The sequence below is a fragment of the Lonchura striata genome, chromosome 1A, assembly GCF_050655825.1.
Source record: "Lonchura striata isolate lonStrDom1 chromosome 1A, ASM5065582v1, whole genome shotgun sequence".
In the NCBI taxonomy this organism is placed as follows: Eukaryota; Metazoa; Chordata; class Aves; order Passeriformes; family Estrildidae; genus Lonchura; species Lonchura striata.
In genome coordinates, this window is record NC_140741.1 from 23151303 (window position 1) to 23168379 (window position 17077).

Consider the following 17077-nt stretch of genomic DNA (forward strand, 5'->3'; position numbering starts at 1 on the left):
TAGGACAGAAATGCCCTTCCTCTAGGCCTCTTACTCATCCAGGAGGTACATAAACACTACTATTGGACTATCTCCCAGTTTTATTTCTGCTGCAGAAATCTCACTGAATTTTCAAATTCCCACATATTAAATGTAAACTCTAATTTGAGAGCCATTAAGCAGTGTATTGGAGAATATAATTAATTTCTTTGCAACTATTTTTCATCTTCACGATAACCACAAATATAAAATATCAGTAACCAAGACAAAGTGTCAGCTACATTTCCACTGCATGGGAAGCTGCCAGTAACACACAATTCCAGGTGTGTTTTGAAGCTACTTTTCATCACTTAAAAAAGAACAGGGGAAGGAAAGGGATGAGAGGGGAATACCAACCTATGCAAAAAAACATGAGGGAAACAAATTAAGTGTTTAGCCTGTTTCGTCAGCAAGACAATAATGTGCAAATGTCAGAGGGGTCATTTCAAATGAACAGGAGAGCAGAGAGGAGACAAGAGATGGATAGGCAAAGAAAAAGCAGATAGAGACTAATCAAAATTATTAGTTCCCAATCTCGGTCTATGCTTACTCATACTGGCCAAGAAACTGCTCTGAGAGACATAATGTACTTTTAGCTTAATAAATTGCACATTCTATCATAATGAAATTATCTCAGAAAAAAGTAAACTGTATATTTGAGTGATGAAAAAAAATTAAAGCATTTTTCAATGCATGCTTGTTTTCTGACTTTGCTTTGTAGGCAGTATGTAATTGCCTCAAGGGATATTCTGGAGATGGCAAAACCTGCACATATATCAGCCTGTGTTCACAAGTGAGTATCCATTTAAGGAGACAATTTCATGTCTCATTATAAACATTACACTTTTGGGGGTTGTATGCATTTGAAACTAAGGTGCGAATCTAAGAATCTATGTACATTAACTTGGCTAATTTTTAAGTATTCTTGGTTCAATACATGATTGAGTGATTTCACTACGAGAGAAACTCAACATGCAGGAAAGGCTTTTCCTCAACCACAACATGGACATAACACAAGTAAGGGCCTGGATGTGTTGAATCTAAATAACTCACTTCAAATCCAATGCAGAGAAACAGACCCTGGTCTGTAGTGCCAAAACCTTGGTCAGCAAATCATTTGTCATATAGAGTTCTTACAAAAAGCTAACAAAACCATTCCTTCCACAACACCCAACCCTGGACATGCCATGGCACTACCTATTCTGTCCCTCACTTGTCACTGCAGGCTGAGAATTAGCCATATTTGTTTGGCACAAGCTGGCTCACACACTGCAAGCCACATATTGGCAATCAGTGTGGTTCTCTGCGCTACTCTGCCTCCTGGCAAGCTGCAGCAGGGACATATCCACTCTCTCGTGTATATTAATCCTCTGTGCTCTGAGCACATCAAGAACAATTCTCACTCTCCCAGCCTGGCCTCTCAACTGGCTTTCTCTGTCCTTGAAAGGTTGCAGAGATGAAAGAGCAAGGGCAAAAACACAACTTGGAGGAAGGGGTGTTTAAAGTTATGAGCCATTGCTCCCTATGATTTTGAATTTTCCTGCTTTTTCCTATGCTGTGTTCCAGCAGCTTTGCTTCCACTTGACTAATTATGCCAAGCTAACTATGTGTTAAATATAAAGATCATCTTGAGGAGCATACGTGTCATACCAGAGGCTAACCTGGCTCCACGATGACCAAGCCTCTGTGCAGCAAAGCTTCACAGGTAGCCAAGGCTGCCAACAGCCTGCCTAAGCCAAGCCAAATCCACAGCAAATCCACCCGTACCCACTCCTTACAGCCAGCTGTCTCTCTGACCTGTCAAGTCAGGCCCCACTGGTAGCTCTCAAAAGAGTTTCTGATCCTTCTCATGGCCCATGGGAAAGGATCCCTGAGATGATCAGCAACAGAAAGGACACCATGAAACAAGTACAAGAAGACAAAGGCAAGAAGCAAAAAACAAGAAAGCTTCTCAATTTTCTCCAATTTGATCTCAAACCCAGGATAAAAACTTATTTGCAAGCTGAGGTGGTAACAGAGGAGCACCTAGTTGTGACTGAGCAGAGCTCTGAGCCCCAGCATGCTGCTCCTGAGTGAGGAACATATTGGTTTAGTACTGGAGGCAGATGCCGGGCAAGATGCACCCACTGCTCCAAGCCCAGTGTTGGACTCGGGTGCAGACAGGAGATGCTTTAGAGACAAGGACAAGACAAATCCCTGTTACAGCTGGCCTGGGCCATCAGACAGTCCTGTGGTTTGCTCCTCCATAAATTCAGGCTCCTGGCACCATCCCAGTAATTTACAGTGTGTAAATTGCTCCCCTTAGGGTAAATCAACCCTGCATTGGTAGAGAAGCTAAGGCTCATCCCTAGGGTGCAGAGTGAGACTTGCATGCAAATATTTTACATCCTTACAGCATCATAAACTAAATACAATAAGGAGGGAATGAAAACTAAATCCTCTGCATAAAAGGAGACTTATTTCTTATAAACTCTAAATTCTCTTTAGTGTTTGAAAGAAACTATATGCCATCAGATGTTCCAGCAAGATGTGGTTTCAAAAAGATCTTGTGACTAAACCTTCCTAAATTATATAAATGGGGGGGAAGGGTGAACTAGAATTGTTTTATACACCTGGCAATGAAAGAATTATATATTTTAAACTTTGTCCTTACAAGAATAATGGAGGCTGCAGTGAATTTGCCATCTGTAATGACACTGAGCTGACAGAAAGGACCTGCACCTGCAAACCTAACTACATTGGGGATGGATTTAAGTGCCGAGGCAACATCTTCCAGGTAAAGTGCTTCACAGGTTTGCTGTCCCCTATTTTTCTTCCCATAGTTACTTAATACAATGGTTGAGACATGCCACATTTTTCTTGGACAAAGTTGTATCCCAGAATTTGAAGTTATCCCAGTCCAAGAAACCAGGAATAGGAACAGGACGCTGCAAGATAACCTTAACTGCCAAAACAAACAAAAACCCTAATGGATAATCATTATAACTGTAGTATTAGGGAGTTTTTGGTTTCAGAGAAGCCTACTGTTTGGCAAAGTAAGGTAAGAACAGAACAGAAGCAATACAGATATGTAGCACTTCTCCAAACCTGAAGTTACCTTTCTTGTCTGAGTGCTGCATTTGTTTACACTCCATAGATATTGCCTCACATTTGCAGCATTGTTACAGAGTCTTGTTCTTAATTGCAGGAACTTCTCAGGAACTCAAACACATCCAGGTTTTATTTTCACTTAGAGGTAAGAGAAGTGGTTGGGGTTTTGGGGGCTTTCTTGGGGGCAGGGGGAGGTGTTCTTGTCCCTTTTTTTCTCCAAGAGTGTAGAGCAGAGAGAAGTAGGTAAGAATCAGGTGTGCATCAACTTCCTTCAATGTAACTGGGACTGGATCTGGATTATCAGTCACTAATACTTGAGATGATCTAATGTAATGTAAGCTATTAACTGTCACTAAAGCAGTAATAATTAGAATGTTAATGATCAATTAATAACTAGAGTATTAATGATCAAGACCAAAGTCCCAGAGAAAGATAAGGCCTCCAGTCTGGGCATGAAACTGAAGCTTTCACCCATTCCAAGTCTGAGATCTGCCAGCACATCTCTTGTGAATACTGAAACAAGAATATACCAATTGTTTACTACCCCTTCTGCATCTCCAAATGGCAACAATTTCACTTGCCTCCCTGAAACATCACAGAGTGCTCCGTGTCTTGCAAGACAGCCAATGTACAGCCAGCTCTCACTGATTTTTGGAGACTGGCAACAGCAATTCTCTGTTTACCAGAAGCCTCAGGGCGGTACAAACCTGTATGCTGGCCTGCTAACCTAAAGACCTATAATCCAGTTTCAGTTTGGCTACCATGGTAGACAAGTGGCTTCCTCTTGCTTTAAGAGAGCTCTCAATTTAGCTTATCAGTGGTCACTGCAAAGTTCCTGCAATAGCAGAGGTCCATTTGTACTTCTAAGAATAATTAATTTAATTCCCTCATCTCCTGTTTGTTTTTGCAGAGGAGATAAAGACATGGCTGTAAGATAAAAATCTTCTATTTAATACCTGTGAACAAAGGTGACAGAGGAGGCTAGGAGTCAAAGTCCACATGAGGAATTTCTCTCACCCTTGTGTTGCAAGGAAGGGAACACAACATGTGGCAGCAATGGAGCTGCAGGCACTACCTTCCCCTCCACAGGTCACTGTGTGTCATCCCATGCACTAACTCATTGCTGCTTTTTCCTCTTCAATTTGGCAGGCCTTGTCCATCAGAGATATCTCAGGGCCGGGCCCTTTCACCCTGTTAGTCCCTCACACAGACGTACTGAACAGTGACCCACGAGTAAGTAAAAGGGCTCAGTACAAATGAGCTTCCTGCTTCAGACGCTTTGCTCAGCTGCTTCTCACGCCCTCCACTCCGCACGGCAGGTCAAGGACTGGGTTGCCAAAGGAGTGATGGCTCAAGTGCTCCGGTACCACGTGGTGGGTTGTGCCAGTCTGCTGTACAAGGACCTGACAGCGATCACCAACATCACCTCTCTCCAAGGTGACCTCATACACATCAGCTACTCCCAGGTAACCAAACATGGAGACGCAGGGAACAGAACAGCAAAACAGTCCGCTCTCATTCACCTTTTCAGAAACTTCAATGGCTCCCTTTCATCCTCTCATGCACAAAAATAAATAAATGACTTTCAAATAAGATTGCCTGTTCAGCTGAAGAGTTCAGCACTTATTTGGTATTCCAGGAGTGGAGTTCTACAACCCTTGCTTTGACACAAGCTATTTTAGCCTCAGACTCTGGCTTTATAAGCATGAGGAGAGTTTGAAAAAGCAAAGGCAATTTATTAAAGCTGAAAGTACTTTTTGCTGCAAAGAAAATGTGGTCTGGACTCATTATACCAAAGAAATTCAGCATCAGCCTCATTTTCCTACAAGGTTTCACAGAAAAAATGTTTTTTGTTGCCTTTCCAGAACTCACTGGTTTTGAACAACAAAGCTGAAATTGTACTCAGTGATGCTGTTGGCACAAATGGTGTGATCCATGTCATAAACCAAATCCTGGTCCCTTCACAAATGCAGGATTTCCCCCTCAAGAAGGTATGTGCAGCTTATCACTATTGCCAACCCAGGGGCTTTTCCACAGTTACTGTCAGAGACATAAATCACATCAGTCAACAAAAAGGTGACACTAAAAAGACCTTATAGAAAAAAATAAATTAAATATTATATTTCAAATTCACCAGAATTACAGATAAAGTAAGGACAGTATAAGAGGATTTCTGCAGAGGGTTTTTACGGCAGCTTTGATTTTGTAACAAAAAGTGACTTACAGGGAAAAGCAAGCTCTTACCTGCTTTTTTTAATATCCAAATAATGTATTCCTTAGGTAAATTACTCACTTTTCTTTCTTTGTAGGAAAGTCTTAAAATGGTTGCAGCCAAGCATGGATACATTCTGTTCAACACTTTGCTAGAGGTAAGGACACAAGACACAGAAGCCATTGGGGAAAGGTTGTAAATTATTTAAAGAGAAAAACACACACACACTGCACATGGCATCACTGACAGGATTTTATTGAGGAGAACCAAAGGGCTCACCACCAGCCACACTCCCTCAGAGGTTGGGGATGTTCAGCAGACCCAGAGCCACCTTTCCCTTCCCCACTCAGCTCTGTCCTACTGTACATCAAGTTCAACTTGCATCTGCTTTTGAAAGTCAAGGTATTTGCAGGCTGGCGACCAGGCAGCCCACAGAGCACCAAACCCAGTTATACCTGACATTCACCCCACAGGTCAGTGTCACTTTCGGACAGAGCATTAATCTTCTGCCCCAATTGTTGCTGTGTTGCAGAAAAACAACCTGCTTGGGCTGATCAATGACCCCATTCACAAACCCGTCACGCTCTTCTGGCCCACAGACACAGCCATCCGTGGGCTGCCACAGGAGCAGCAGGACTTCCTCTTCAAGAAGTCCAACACCAACAAACTGGTGCAGTACCTCAAATTCCACATTGTCCGTGATGCTGCGGTAAGCCCTTGCACTTTGGGAGTGTTGCCACAGGCAAAACACGCAAGCCCAGACACATGCATCTCCCCTTTTCTTTCCCAGGTGCTGGCCTACCAGCTCCAAAGCTCCACCTCACTGAAGACCCTGCAGGGCTCCAACCTCAGCGTGAGCTGTGGGGATAACGGGGAGATCGTAAGTGTTCGCTCTGCTGGCACGTTTATTCCTCACTCCTGCTGCAGGATCCACTCCTGCAGCCCAAATTAGCCTTTGCACAGCACCCAGGGAGGGTCAGTTGCACCAAAATTTTGTTGGCCATCACTGCTACATGTCAAGAGCCACACCAACAGATTCAGCAAACTGTATGGTTTGACTTTTTGGAGCAGTCATTTTCTCTGTTGCAAGATGCAATTTGTTCAAAACAGCCCTCAGTCACCTTGGAACTGAAATACCAGCACACTAACTTGTACAATACCAGTGCAAAACCATTAAGATCAGCCTGGTTTTGAACCCCATGAATGCAGCATCTGCATGCAAACTCTGGTGCATAAGCACTTCCAAGCTAAGGTTGCAGGCACATACATAGCCTGATAAACCAGAACAATGTCACATTTTTCTTTACAAATGTATCAGATCATACCTGGCAAACATCTAAGTCTAAATGCACATAAGATAAACCTGTGAACATAGGATTGGCATATTCTCTCCTCTAAAGAAAAGAAAGACATTATGGAATGGTTTGGGTTGGAAGGACTCCTGAAGATCATTTTGTTCCAACCCCCCTGTTATGAACAATGACACCTTACACTAGACCAGGTTGCTCAAACTCCCATTCAACCTGGCCATGAACACTTCCAGGGATGGAGCATCCACAGCTCTCTGGGCATCTTCTTCCAGTGTCTCACCAACCTCACAGTAAAGAATTTCTTCCCAAAATCCAGTCTAAACCCACCTTTTTTCAGTTTAAAGCCATCATCCCTTGTCTTATCATTACATGCCCTTGCTAAAAATCCTTCTCCAATTCTCACATATCCCCATTTAGGGACTGGAAGGTGCTCTAGGGTCTCCCTGAAGCCTTCTCTTCTCCCAGCTGAAAAGACCCAACTCTCTCACCCTGTCTTCACAGGAGAAATGCTCCAGCCCTTGGAGTATCTTCATGGCCCTCCTCTGGAGTTACTCCAACAGGTCCACATCCTTCCTGTGCTGGGAACCCCAAAGCTGAACACAGTACTCCAGACACACATCTGCCCATAGGAAGAGAGGCCCCAAAATTGGGTTTGAGCCCCTATAACCCCAATTTTACTTACAGGATAGTTTGACATACCACCTTGCCCCAAGAGCATTCCTACAGAGAGCAGGAACCCAAGGAGGAGCAGCTCATGACTTGCCATGTCCCCTCTCCCCATCCCATCTCCCAGGGCGCCCTTTTCCTGAACGACGGACAGTGCAAGGTAGTGCAGCGGCAGCTGGAGTTCGACGGGGGCATTGCCTACGGGATCAACTGCCTGCTGACAGAGCCCAGCCTGGGGGGACGCTGTGACAGCTTCCTCACCATGGAGTTCATGGTTTGTGCCCCTTCGGGTCCCCACCCTGACAGCAACACAGCCCAGGCCCAGTGTTAGACAGAGATTCACAAGTGCAGCACGATGCCTCGCAGGCACACAGCACACACCCTGTATCCACACAAAGCAGCACACAGGACAAGTGGTTCCACTGAAGACCATAAAAAAAAAAAAAAAAAAAAAAAACACTTTATACACATGCAAGCAAAAACTTGAGCAAGGACAAATCTTTCTGTCTTGCTTTTTAATCAGTGGAAGTTCACACTACAGTTTTGTCTGTAGAGGTCACGTTTCCAAAGTTCCCTATTAAAAAAGAACAGCACTGCTACTCCAGCGGTACAGGGTATGAAGGACACAAGATAGAGAACTGCCTACTCTGTCTCAGGCTCTGACATTTCTTGTTTTTAACACACCTGAACAGGCACTGTTAGTGTGGAGGAAGTTTCCTCCGTGAATTTTGATGAGTCCCACAAATGGGAAATTTTGAAAGTCATCTTCAAACAGTTTCAAGACCAAGTTTACTTCAGTTTAATTTGGAAGTATGAAAAAAATTCCTAGAAGTGAAAGAACTTCCAGGTAGTCAGTCTTCAAAAACACTTCTTGGAACATGTATTTCAATTATAAAACCAACAATTGTGTATATCCCATCTGCTTAAGTTGCCGTTTATTATACTATTAAATGAAATTAAACACATATCATTTCTTCAAATTTCATAAGCAGTTCCTGAGAAGCAAACATTTTTCTGTACTCTAAATTAGACATCCAGATCTAATACAGATCACATCAATACTTGTTCAAAGAACATTTCTCATCTCTTCCCTCCTTCTTTAAACCCAGACCAGTTTCCTCTTCCAGAACTTATATTCCAGTACAAAACTATTTCCTTGTATTTTTATGGCACTAAATTATTGCAACTATTTTGTTGTCACTCTCCTCTCTTGCTCCTCCACAGTTTTCTATTATTTTTTTAAGTGCAGTAAGCTTTACTTTTTCTGGTCTCATAAAACACTTTTTGTCCAAATCAAATGGCCTTTTGTAGCCATTATTTTAACACACTTTTTGTTTTCCCTTTTCCAGGGACATTGTGCTAGCTGTTTCAATAACTATAAATGCCCTCCAGGGACAAAACCAAAGGTAAAATATTCAACTCTCACATGTAAGCAGACTAACATGCTTTTCTCTGTACTTCAGAACAACAAACCAGAAAAGGTTTCTTAGAATAAATAAAAAGAGAACCTTTGACAGTGCTACCACACTGTTAAGTGACAAAGCTGTCCCTGGGCAAACATCTGGTGGTGGTGGGGGATGCTTGTTGGTCTCACACAGCATCCACTGTAAAAGTGCTTCAGCTGACTCCAGAGCAGCCCCTGCACTCTCAGGAACAGTGCCTAGCATATCAGGAATCGGAGAGGGTGGGGGCCTCACACTCATACTCTTCACACATCACATTTTGATTTCAATGTACATCATAAATTACAATTTAAAGAGGGAAAAAACTCATCTGCCTGTGTTCTCCCCTCCTCTCTCTGTGCTGACACACAGGAAGGAATGCAGTGGTGCACCTACGAGTCCTATGGGCTGCGGAGGGATGGGTGCCGCAGGAACTGCTCCATGGTCATCCACATAGCCAAGTGCTGCAAGGGCTACTTCGGGCCAGACTGCCAAGGTAGGATTCCCACCCACATGGCCATCCTGTGCCCTCCCCTTCCCCAGTACAGCTGTGTAGTGCCCAGCAGGCAAAACTGGGAGAGCTGGAATAAGGGGCACAAGGAGAGACCAGTTGCAAGATGAGGGAACTTGGTTGCAAAAGCTGAAGAGCACAAAGTGTTAACTGCTTCTTCAATTCAGATTATCTCCTCACATTTGGAGCAAGCTTTAAACTCCATAGTAGTAGCAGGTGAGTGCTACAGAGAGTAAAGGCTGTCCTGCTGAGCGGGTCACCAGCTGAAAGTCCTTGCAACACAGGCTCAGGTTCACACAACACCACCAGCACACACCTGAGAACCAGTGCATAATTGCTCAGCCACAGGCAAGTGCACTTATCATCAGAGCAAGCTCAGAAGTTGTAGTTCTGAACAGGTGGAGACAATTTGGGAGGCTCCATCTCAGTAATATCTTAGCAGACACTTCCAAACTGTTCTCCTTCACCTGCCAGCCCTGCAGGTCCCAGTACTGGGACCTCCACCAGGGTACACAGGGTCACGATCTCTGCTGGCAGATAGGCCCAGCCACACATAGCCCTGCCAGCTTGCTCTGTCCCACTTTAACAGGCAGACACATGCAGATCCCATTCAATTTTGGCCAGCTCACCCTGAGCTGCCCTTTGGCGTCGCTCTGACAGTACATAGACCCAGAGAGAGACACAAGAAAGGCTCAATTTGGGCAGTGCCATTCACAGACTGGTCTGAATGAGCAAGCAGCCAGACAACAGCATCCCCAAGTCAGAGCTGGAAGGATCTCCAACACCTTAGTGGTAGGAGCTGTGGAAGCACATCAAGGAATTTAGAGCACAAGGCTCACATAGTCATAAGTGTCACAGCCACTTCTACACACCTCAGGGGAGATGCATTTACAGGCATTCCTCCTCGATGATTTTTACAGAACACTAGAGAACCAACAGTGACAATGAATAAACACGCACCTAAAGAGCCACTTTTCTTTTCCAAACTTTCAGCTTGCCCAGGGGGCCCAGAGACCCCATGCAATGGCCACGGCTCCTGCGATGACGGGTACACGGGGACAGGAGAGTGCCGCTGCACCGGCGGCTTCAACGGGACCTCATGTGAGCTGTGCTTGCCAGGCAGATATGGCTTCACCTGCAGGCGTACGTATGAGTGCCCTTGTCATATCCATGCCTAAACTGTTCTGTCAGCAAGGAGTTTCTGAGTAGGCCAAGGAAATCTTCCCTCTTAAGAGCAACATTTTTCTTGAGTGCCTCCTCACACCAGGGGATGGCACAAAGGTCGCAGAAGGGAGGAGGAGAAGAGGGCGTGCAGAGGCTGCATGGCTGTGTCTGCACAGAACCTCTTACTCTTACACAGCACGTCAGTAACAGAACAGAAACAGGGCCTCCAGCAACAAGTGGTTTTAGCTACAGCACAGCTTTCTTCTCCATCCCCATATAGCTTAAGATAGGATTTTAGCAATATGGCTCCCCAAGGAATGCAGGAGGCTCAGGCTATGTGCTGCTTCCACAGAGAAGAAAAAGGACCAGGGTGAGGGCTGTTTGTGAAGAGGGACAGCCAAGCAACTGCTCACAAACTCCACCTCTCTGTGTGGCTTTAAATGTTAACTAGGTGGAAGCAGGATCAATAGCTCCCTTTAAACTTAAATATTTTCCTGACATAAAAGCCTTTCAGATAAGAAGTTACAACATTAATGTCTCCATCCTAAACCTGTGCACCTGTACTGCTCCTCAGGCACGTAGGATGGGGGTATAGTCAAGACAACAGGCTTGGACACAGATTCTCAGCATTATGCCTACCTACAGTTCATCCACTTTAATAGCACACCAGAGCATAAAATGTATGAGCTATTAGCTTGAAACCAGACCATGAAATTTAAGAAAAAAAGGTTTATAACCCCTTCCTTTTTATTTAAGTCAGACAAAAATTAATAGACTAAATTTAAAAAAGCCAGCAAGTGAAGCTCCTTTTCAGTAGGACAGGTATGCAAAAAATCAGTTCCACAAATCCCATATAACTAACTTCTCTAAACAACAATACTTCAAGAAGAAGGATAAGGCCATAAAATATGCTGCAGCATGACATTATAAAACAGAGAGCCATGAATCATTTTTTAGGAAGGATTTAGCACGTAAGTTGTTGCAGGGCCCAAAGAAGAGAGGAAAAACCATCACACCTCAGGTTAGAAGGCAGAAGCACCAAAGCCTCATCTATAGAAAGAGCTGAAAGAATCCAAAAGCTTTTAGTCATGAAAATATCTGAAAACCTAAAAAAGTAAAATAGAGGTAACTTGTCTACATTTTACAGCAAAGCTCACTAACCTCATGTCTGGCTTCCTTACTCAGCTGGATCTTCACCCACACAGCAACTAAGAACTGTCCCTCTACACACCTTGTTTTTCTCTGGCCTCCCCACAATTAACAGCTGCTGCTTATTAGGGCTGATTTGGCCAGGTCTTCAGATCAGCCCTTAACTCTTTCCTACCACACCTCTCTGTGCAGTTTCCTACTCCACTGCAATGTGCAGATCAATAGTAATTTTCATTTTCAGAGGCACACTGAACTAATGCCAATTATAAAATCACAGGACCACAGGTTAACTCAGATTAGAAGAGGTTTCAGAAGGTCTCTAGCCCAACTCCTTCTCAAAACAGAGTCAGTTCTGAGCTCATGTTGTTCAGGACTTATCCTGTCAGCACTTGAAAACCTCCAAGGATGACAATTGCTCAAGCACTCTGGAAAGTCTGGTCCTCTGCTTGACTGGCCTCATAGTGAAATACCATGAAGTTAGACTCATCTGTATCTGAACTGACATGATTATGTTTCTCTAGAGGAAGACTTTCATACTCTTCAAGTGGCCTCTGTGTTTCTTTTCCAGCTTGTGAATGCAAGAACAACGGGCAGTGTGATGAAGGCTACTCAGGGACAGGACGATGTTTCTGTGAAACAGGATGGACTGGCCGGCTGTGTGAAACCAAGCTAGGTCTCTGCCTGCTCTCACCAGTGTGTCCATGGAGCTATGGGTTGAAACTACTTGCAGTTCAACAGGTTTCCATAGATAAGACAGAAAGGGTTAATAAATGTCAGGAGCTCTGTAAGAGCACTTAGGGACCCTGCTCTGGACTGAGGACCACACTGTTTCCTCTTTTGAGATGTGACAATATGAGTTATTACCTCCCTGTGGAGAGGCTTTGGGCCTTGGCAATCAAAAAATAAAACTATTACCTATTTTCCAGCTAGCCAGACTGGTACTAAGGGTTGTTCTTCTGCATGAAATGAGGGCATTGTGGTGCCAGAACTGTTTGATTCCAGCTGTTCTGCCTTCCCTGCAGCTCTGCCACCAGTGTGCTCCCCGAGCTGCTCGGCCAACGCCATCTGCACGGAGAACAACACGTGCCAGTGCAAGCCCCTGTACGATGGGGACGGGATCACGTGCACAGGTGAGCTCCCACCCCCACTCAGGGCCAGAAGGCAGGCTCTTCCCTCTTGCACACACACACAGCAATGCAGTTACTGCCCACCATGAATTGGTGCCTGGCCAATCTAAAAACTTCCACTCTGCAATGGGTGAAATTCAGGTTTTTCTAAATAAGACTTCTCCAGACTTTACCAAGCAGGAGCATGGGCAGCAAGTGCACTTCAGTCAAGTTTTGAAGACAGCAAGGTTTCTCTCAGACGTAAAGATATCTAAGGGCTTTTCCAAAAAGAAGGATATTATGATTTTTTTTATGCCCATAGGCAAGGCACTTCCCTGGTAACATTGCTACAGAAACAGTTGTTCTTTCTCAGACAGGTGCCTTACATCTTCCAAAGTCAACCTGGCCGGAAATCTGAAGGTTGTTAGCATGTCTCCTGAATCAAGAACATCCTGACAAGGCTGTCAGAGCCCTAAGGGATAGACTTACAGAAATTCAGTAATGCCTCAGGAAATGGAAACAGCTTTTTTTCCGTCCAACAAGTATTCTAGTATTTTTAGTGTGAAAGGACTGGTGATGGTTTGTCTTTATGAGGAACAAGAACATCCTCTTTAAAAGTAGACTTTATTCATTTGGGTTTTTTCCCCTGCAGCTGCAGAACTTTGCAAACAGAACAATGGTGGGTGCCACAAGGCAGCTGACTGCACACAGCATGGGGTGAAAGTCTTCTGTAGCTGCCAGAAGGGCTACAAGGGAGATGGGTTCACCTGCCTTCCAATAAACCCTTGTGCTGATGGGTTCAACGGAGGCTGCCACGAGCATGCCATCTGCATTGTCACAGGACCTGTAAGTAGAATTATTTCAGTTCCCAGAAGGGAAGCCTGAGGAGTTTCTTCCTGGTGCCAGCAGAAGTCTCCTCTGGCTGGATCATGCCCTGTACCTCTATAAATCTACATTTTCCAAAACAGCCTTTACTTAGCTCCAACCTACTTGACACATCAGTTTGGTATGCCTCAGCTGAAGGCTGAGAAACATTTTGACATCTTTGCTCTGGGGAATGGGGTAACACAGAAGCTGGGAAATTTTGCATATGTAGTCTTTCTGTCCCAATCTTAGCTCTCTCTACCTGTCTGCCCTTATTTGCAACACAAATTTCTTGGACTAAAATTAATTACATTTTAGAAGATAAACAAAGGGACAGCTGGAAGAATAGTGTCATTTGTTGATTGCTTGAACTCAGCTTAAAAAACTCTGCAGCCACATGATACACATTCCATGACCCACATAGTCAATGTGGTTAGGGAAAACTTGTGCAGGTGACTTGATCCTGGTGCTTGCGGGATCACTTCTCCATTCCATTTTGGTGTCTTGCCTGAGCTGCCTTCCTGGACTGATCTAGAAAATTCTTGCTGATAATCCATTCCAGCTGTCAACCATCGCAATTCCTGGATGTCACCAATTCCTGCTCGGTTTATAGTTCTCATTTATTACTAGCAGTGGGCTGTTAAATTCAATGCTTGCTTCCATGCCCAGTCATTTAAATATCATTTTTATTTGTTTGCCATCCGTTTTTGTGAATTACATGTCATATAATCCTCCAGTGCATGTTATTAATTTTGCTGATGAAATTATGCTTTGGTGTTAATTCAGCAAAGCACCCAAGTACATGTGTAAATATTTGGCTTACTTGTTAGTAGCAACTTTTCTGTTTGTCCATTCCTGCTTATATCAAGTGAAATTTCCCCAACAGTTCAGAATGCTGCCTGAAGCACCAGTGTCATGTCAGCTAAATGCTTGTCTTGGCCTTTTTGCTTCTCTCGCTGAGCAGGGCAGACGTAAGTGCGAATGCAAAAACAGCTTCATTGGCGATGGGCTGAACTGCTCCGTGATGCAGCAGCCCCTCGACCGCTGCCTGCAGGACAACGGGCAGTGCCACCCCGATGCCGACTGCGCCGACCTGCATTTCCAAGGTGAGGAGAGCACACCTGCACACCACCAGCCCCGTGCCCTGGGGCCAGTGACCAGGAGCTGTAAACTCACTCACACCTCTACTTAATGGCCCCATCAAACAGTGAGATTACAGTTAGAATTACAGTGAATTTATCATGAAGCAATGTGTGGGGACAGTCCAGGTAGGAACGCTACCCCAAGGAATCAATCTGCTCTAATTCACAAAATCCACGGGTATTCGTATGGCACAGCTGACTCTTTACCATGGAAGCCCCTTCAGGAGGAGCTGGTCCTTGTCTCTCTTTGCAGACACCACGGTCGGGGTGTTCCACCTGCAGTCCCCCGTGGGCCAGTACAGAATGAGTTACCAGCAGGCCAAGGAGGCCTGTGCCAATGAGTCGGCCACCATCGCTACCTACGACCAGCTGCTGTATGCACAGAAGGTGAGGAGGGTTGGGAAGGAAGAAAGTTTGACCAGAAAGTCTCACAGATATGTATGCTTGGCAGAAAGATTTTTGACTGTGGAATCTGAAGAAGGAATATAAATCAAAGCAAGTTTTGATATAGAAGAAAATAATTCTGAGCAGTCTTACTGGATAACTAAGAAGGCAAAGGGTATGTTGGTTAGAAGGGGTTTTTATGGCTTAGAGCAAACAATAAACTCACCTCAAACAGGAAGATGTTTTTACCAAGCAGAAAGATACCACTGGCAAACAAGATTGCTGATATTGCAAGTAGAAAAATGTCTCAGAATTTTCCACTGCAAGAAAACTGAAAAATAACTTCTAGCTTAAACTATAACATACTAACTTTTTGTGAATGGAGAATAATAACATGAATAAGGTAATTATAGTAGTTATGATAGGCTATAGGTAAAAGTAAAGGTATAGATTGGTTCTTCTGTATTAAGATGCTCAGCAAAGAAAAGTACACAATGCATTGTGACCAAAATTAAAGGGTCTTCAGATTTGTCTGGAGCTGGAGCTGTCAGCTGTAGGCGCAGGCTCTGTCACCCACAACCCTGGACTGCTGTAATGTTATTCAGACTCCTACTGAGGAGGCCTCTCGGAGGGAAGAGATTCCCAAATAGGACCAAGACACAGAGTAAATGGAGAGGGAGGAGCAAAGGGGCTGCTCTGTGCTAATAAGCATCATTTTCCCTCCTTTCCTATGCCCATGCCCCAGGGTATGTTTGGCTGTGAGCAGTTTTCAGACTTTTTATTAGTTTCACCCCTGCTCACATAGCATTGAAATAATTTGCCAAGTTCTTGTTTCTAGTGATGCTGGGGTGAGAGATAGTCAGACTTTCAGAGTATTTTCAAGGGGATTTTAATTATTAACACTCCTTAAAGAAATGTGCACTTCAGAGTTATGCTTAATTTATTTCTTTAAAGTAAGTCTCCAGGAATCTTTTTCTGTAAATGCTGTTAACAAACCCATTTCCATTTTGCCTCCCTTGAGCACATTGTAGACACATAGCTGATAGCACATATCTGATGTCAGTGTGATGAGCATCTCAACTTGAGTTTGCAAAACTTGTTTTAGAAGAGTGGGTCAGACTGACTGTCTCTTTCTGGCTCCTTCCATCTCTGGAAGGAAGAAAGCCACTCACTGTTTAGAGGCACCTTTAGCAAAATGTGAGGTTGGACTTGTGCTGGCAGGGCAGGTGCTGCCTGGGTGCCCCGGGGACTCTGTTCATTCCATGTGCAGTTCCCCAGCCCTACCACCTGGCTTTTCCCCTGAGTTTTTCCCTTCTGGCTGTGCTGACTGCAGGCAAGGTACCACCTGTGCTCTGCTGGCTGGCTGGATGGTGGCAGGGTGGGCTACCCCACCGCCTTCTCCTCCCCAAACTGCGGCTCCGGACACGTCGGCATCGTGGACTACGGGAGAAGAGTCAACCTGAGCGAAACCTGGGATGCTTTCTGCTACAGGGAGAAAGGTAAGAGGCCTTTGCCTCATCCCTCTGTGAAAATGAGAGCAGCAGCCCAGATTTTGGTTCCTTCCATCAGCCACAGGGTGGTAGATAACACTGCAAGAGACTCTGCCACTTTTTTAACTTAAAAGCCCTAACCTGTTGCTTTTCAGGCACAGAGCAGCCTAAAGCTTTCTTGGAAAGGGTGTTTGCCCATACAGCTCTCCCTGTTTGTACCTTTCAGAGGTGAACTGCACCTGCAAGCCAGGCTACGTGGGGGATGGCATCTCCTGTAGTGGAAACTTGCTGCAAGTGCTGATGTCCTTCCCAACGCTGACGAACTTCCTCTCGGTAGGAACAAAGGCTGGGGTGGGAGTGGAGCAAAGCAGGCCCTAAGTGTTGTATCCAGTGTTGTACCCAGCAAACACACCAGTGAAGCAAGTCAGAGTAGTCTAAATCTGCACCTCTCTGATCTAAATCCAAACCAGAACTTAGTAACTACTTTTTTAATTACTTGCTCCAAAGAGATTTCTGGGTTCTAAAATTC

General features: G+C 44.6%; 1 protein-coding gene across 8 annotated transcripts in view; it reads left to right on the forward strand.

The window, feature by feature from the left end:
* The window catches only part of STAB2 (stabilin 2), a 76889-nt gene that overhangs the window by 53138 nt on the left and 6674 nt on the right, over positions 1 to 17077 (forward strand). For all 8 annotated transcript variants that reach the window (XM_085569604.1, XM_085569599.1, XM_085569598.1 and 5 more), the window contains 20 exons: positions 740 to 811; positions 2675 to 2794; positions 3206 to 3253; positions 4258 to 4341; positions 4428 to 4574; positions 4974 to 5099; positions 5418 to 5477; positions 5853 to 6029; positions 6111 to 6200; positions 7424 to 7570; positions 8646 to 8702; positions 9111 to 9234; positions 10243 to 10392; positions 12131 to 12235; positions 12585 to 12692; positions 13321 to 13514; positions 14497 to 14638; positions 14928 to 15061; positions 16392 to 16557; positions 16775 to 16881. In XM_085569604.1, the coding sequence (XP_085425730.1) occupies positions 740 to 811; positions 2675 to 2794; positions 3206 to 3253; positions 4258 to 4341; positions 4428 to 4574; positions 4974 to 5099; positions 5418 to 5477; positions 5853 to 6029; positions 6111 to 6200; positions 7424 to 7570; positions 8646 to 8702; positions 9111 to 9234; positions 10243 to 10392; positions 12131 to 12235; positions 12585 to 12692; positions 13321 to 13514; positions 14497 to 14638; positions 14928 to 15061; positions 16392 to 16557; positions 16775 to 16881 (2358 nt within the window). The remainder of the gene's footprint in view (positions 1 to 739; positions 812 to 2674; positions 2795 to 3205; positions 3254 to 4257; positions 4342 to 4427; positions 4575 to 4973; positions 5100 to 5417; positions 5478 to 5852; positions 6030 to 6110; positions 6201 to 7423; positions 7571 to 8645; positions 8703 to 9110; positions 9235 to 10242; positions 10393 to 12130; positions 12236 to 12584; positions 12693 to 13320; positions 13515 to 14496; positions 14639 to 14927; positions 15062 to 16391; positions 16558 to 16774; positions 16882 to 17077) is intronic.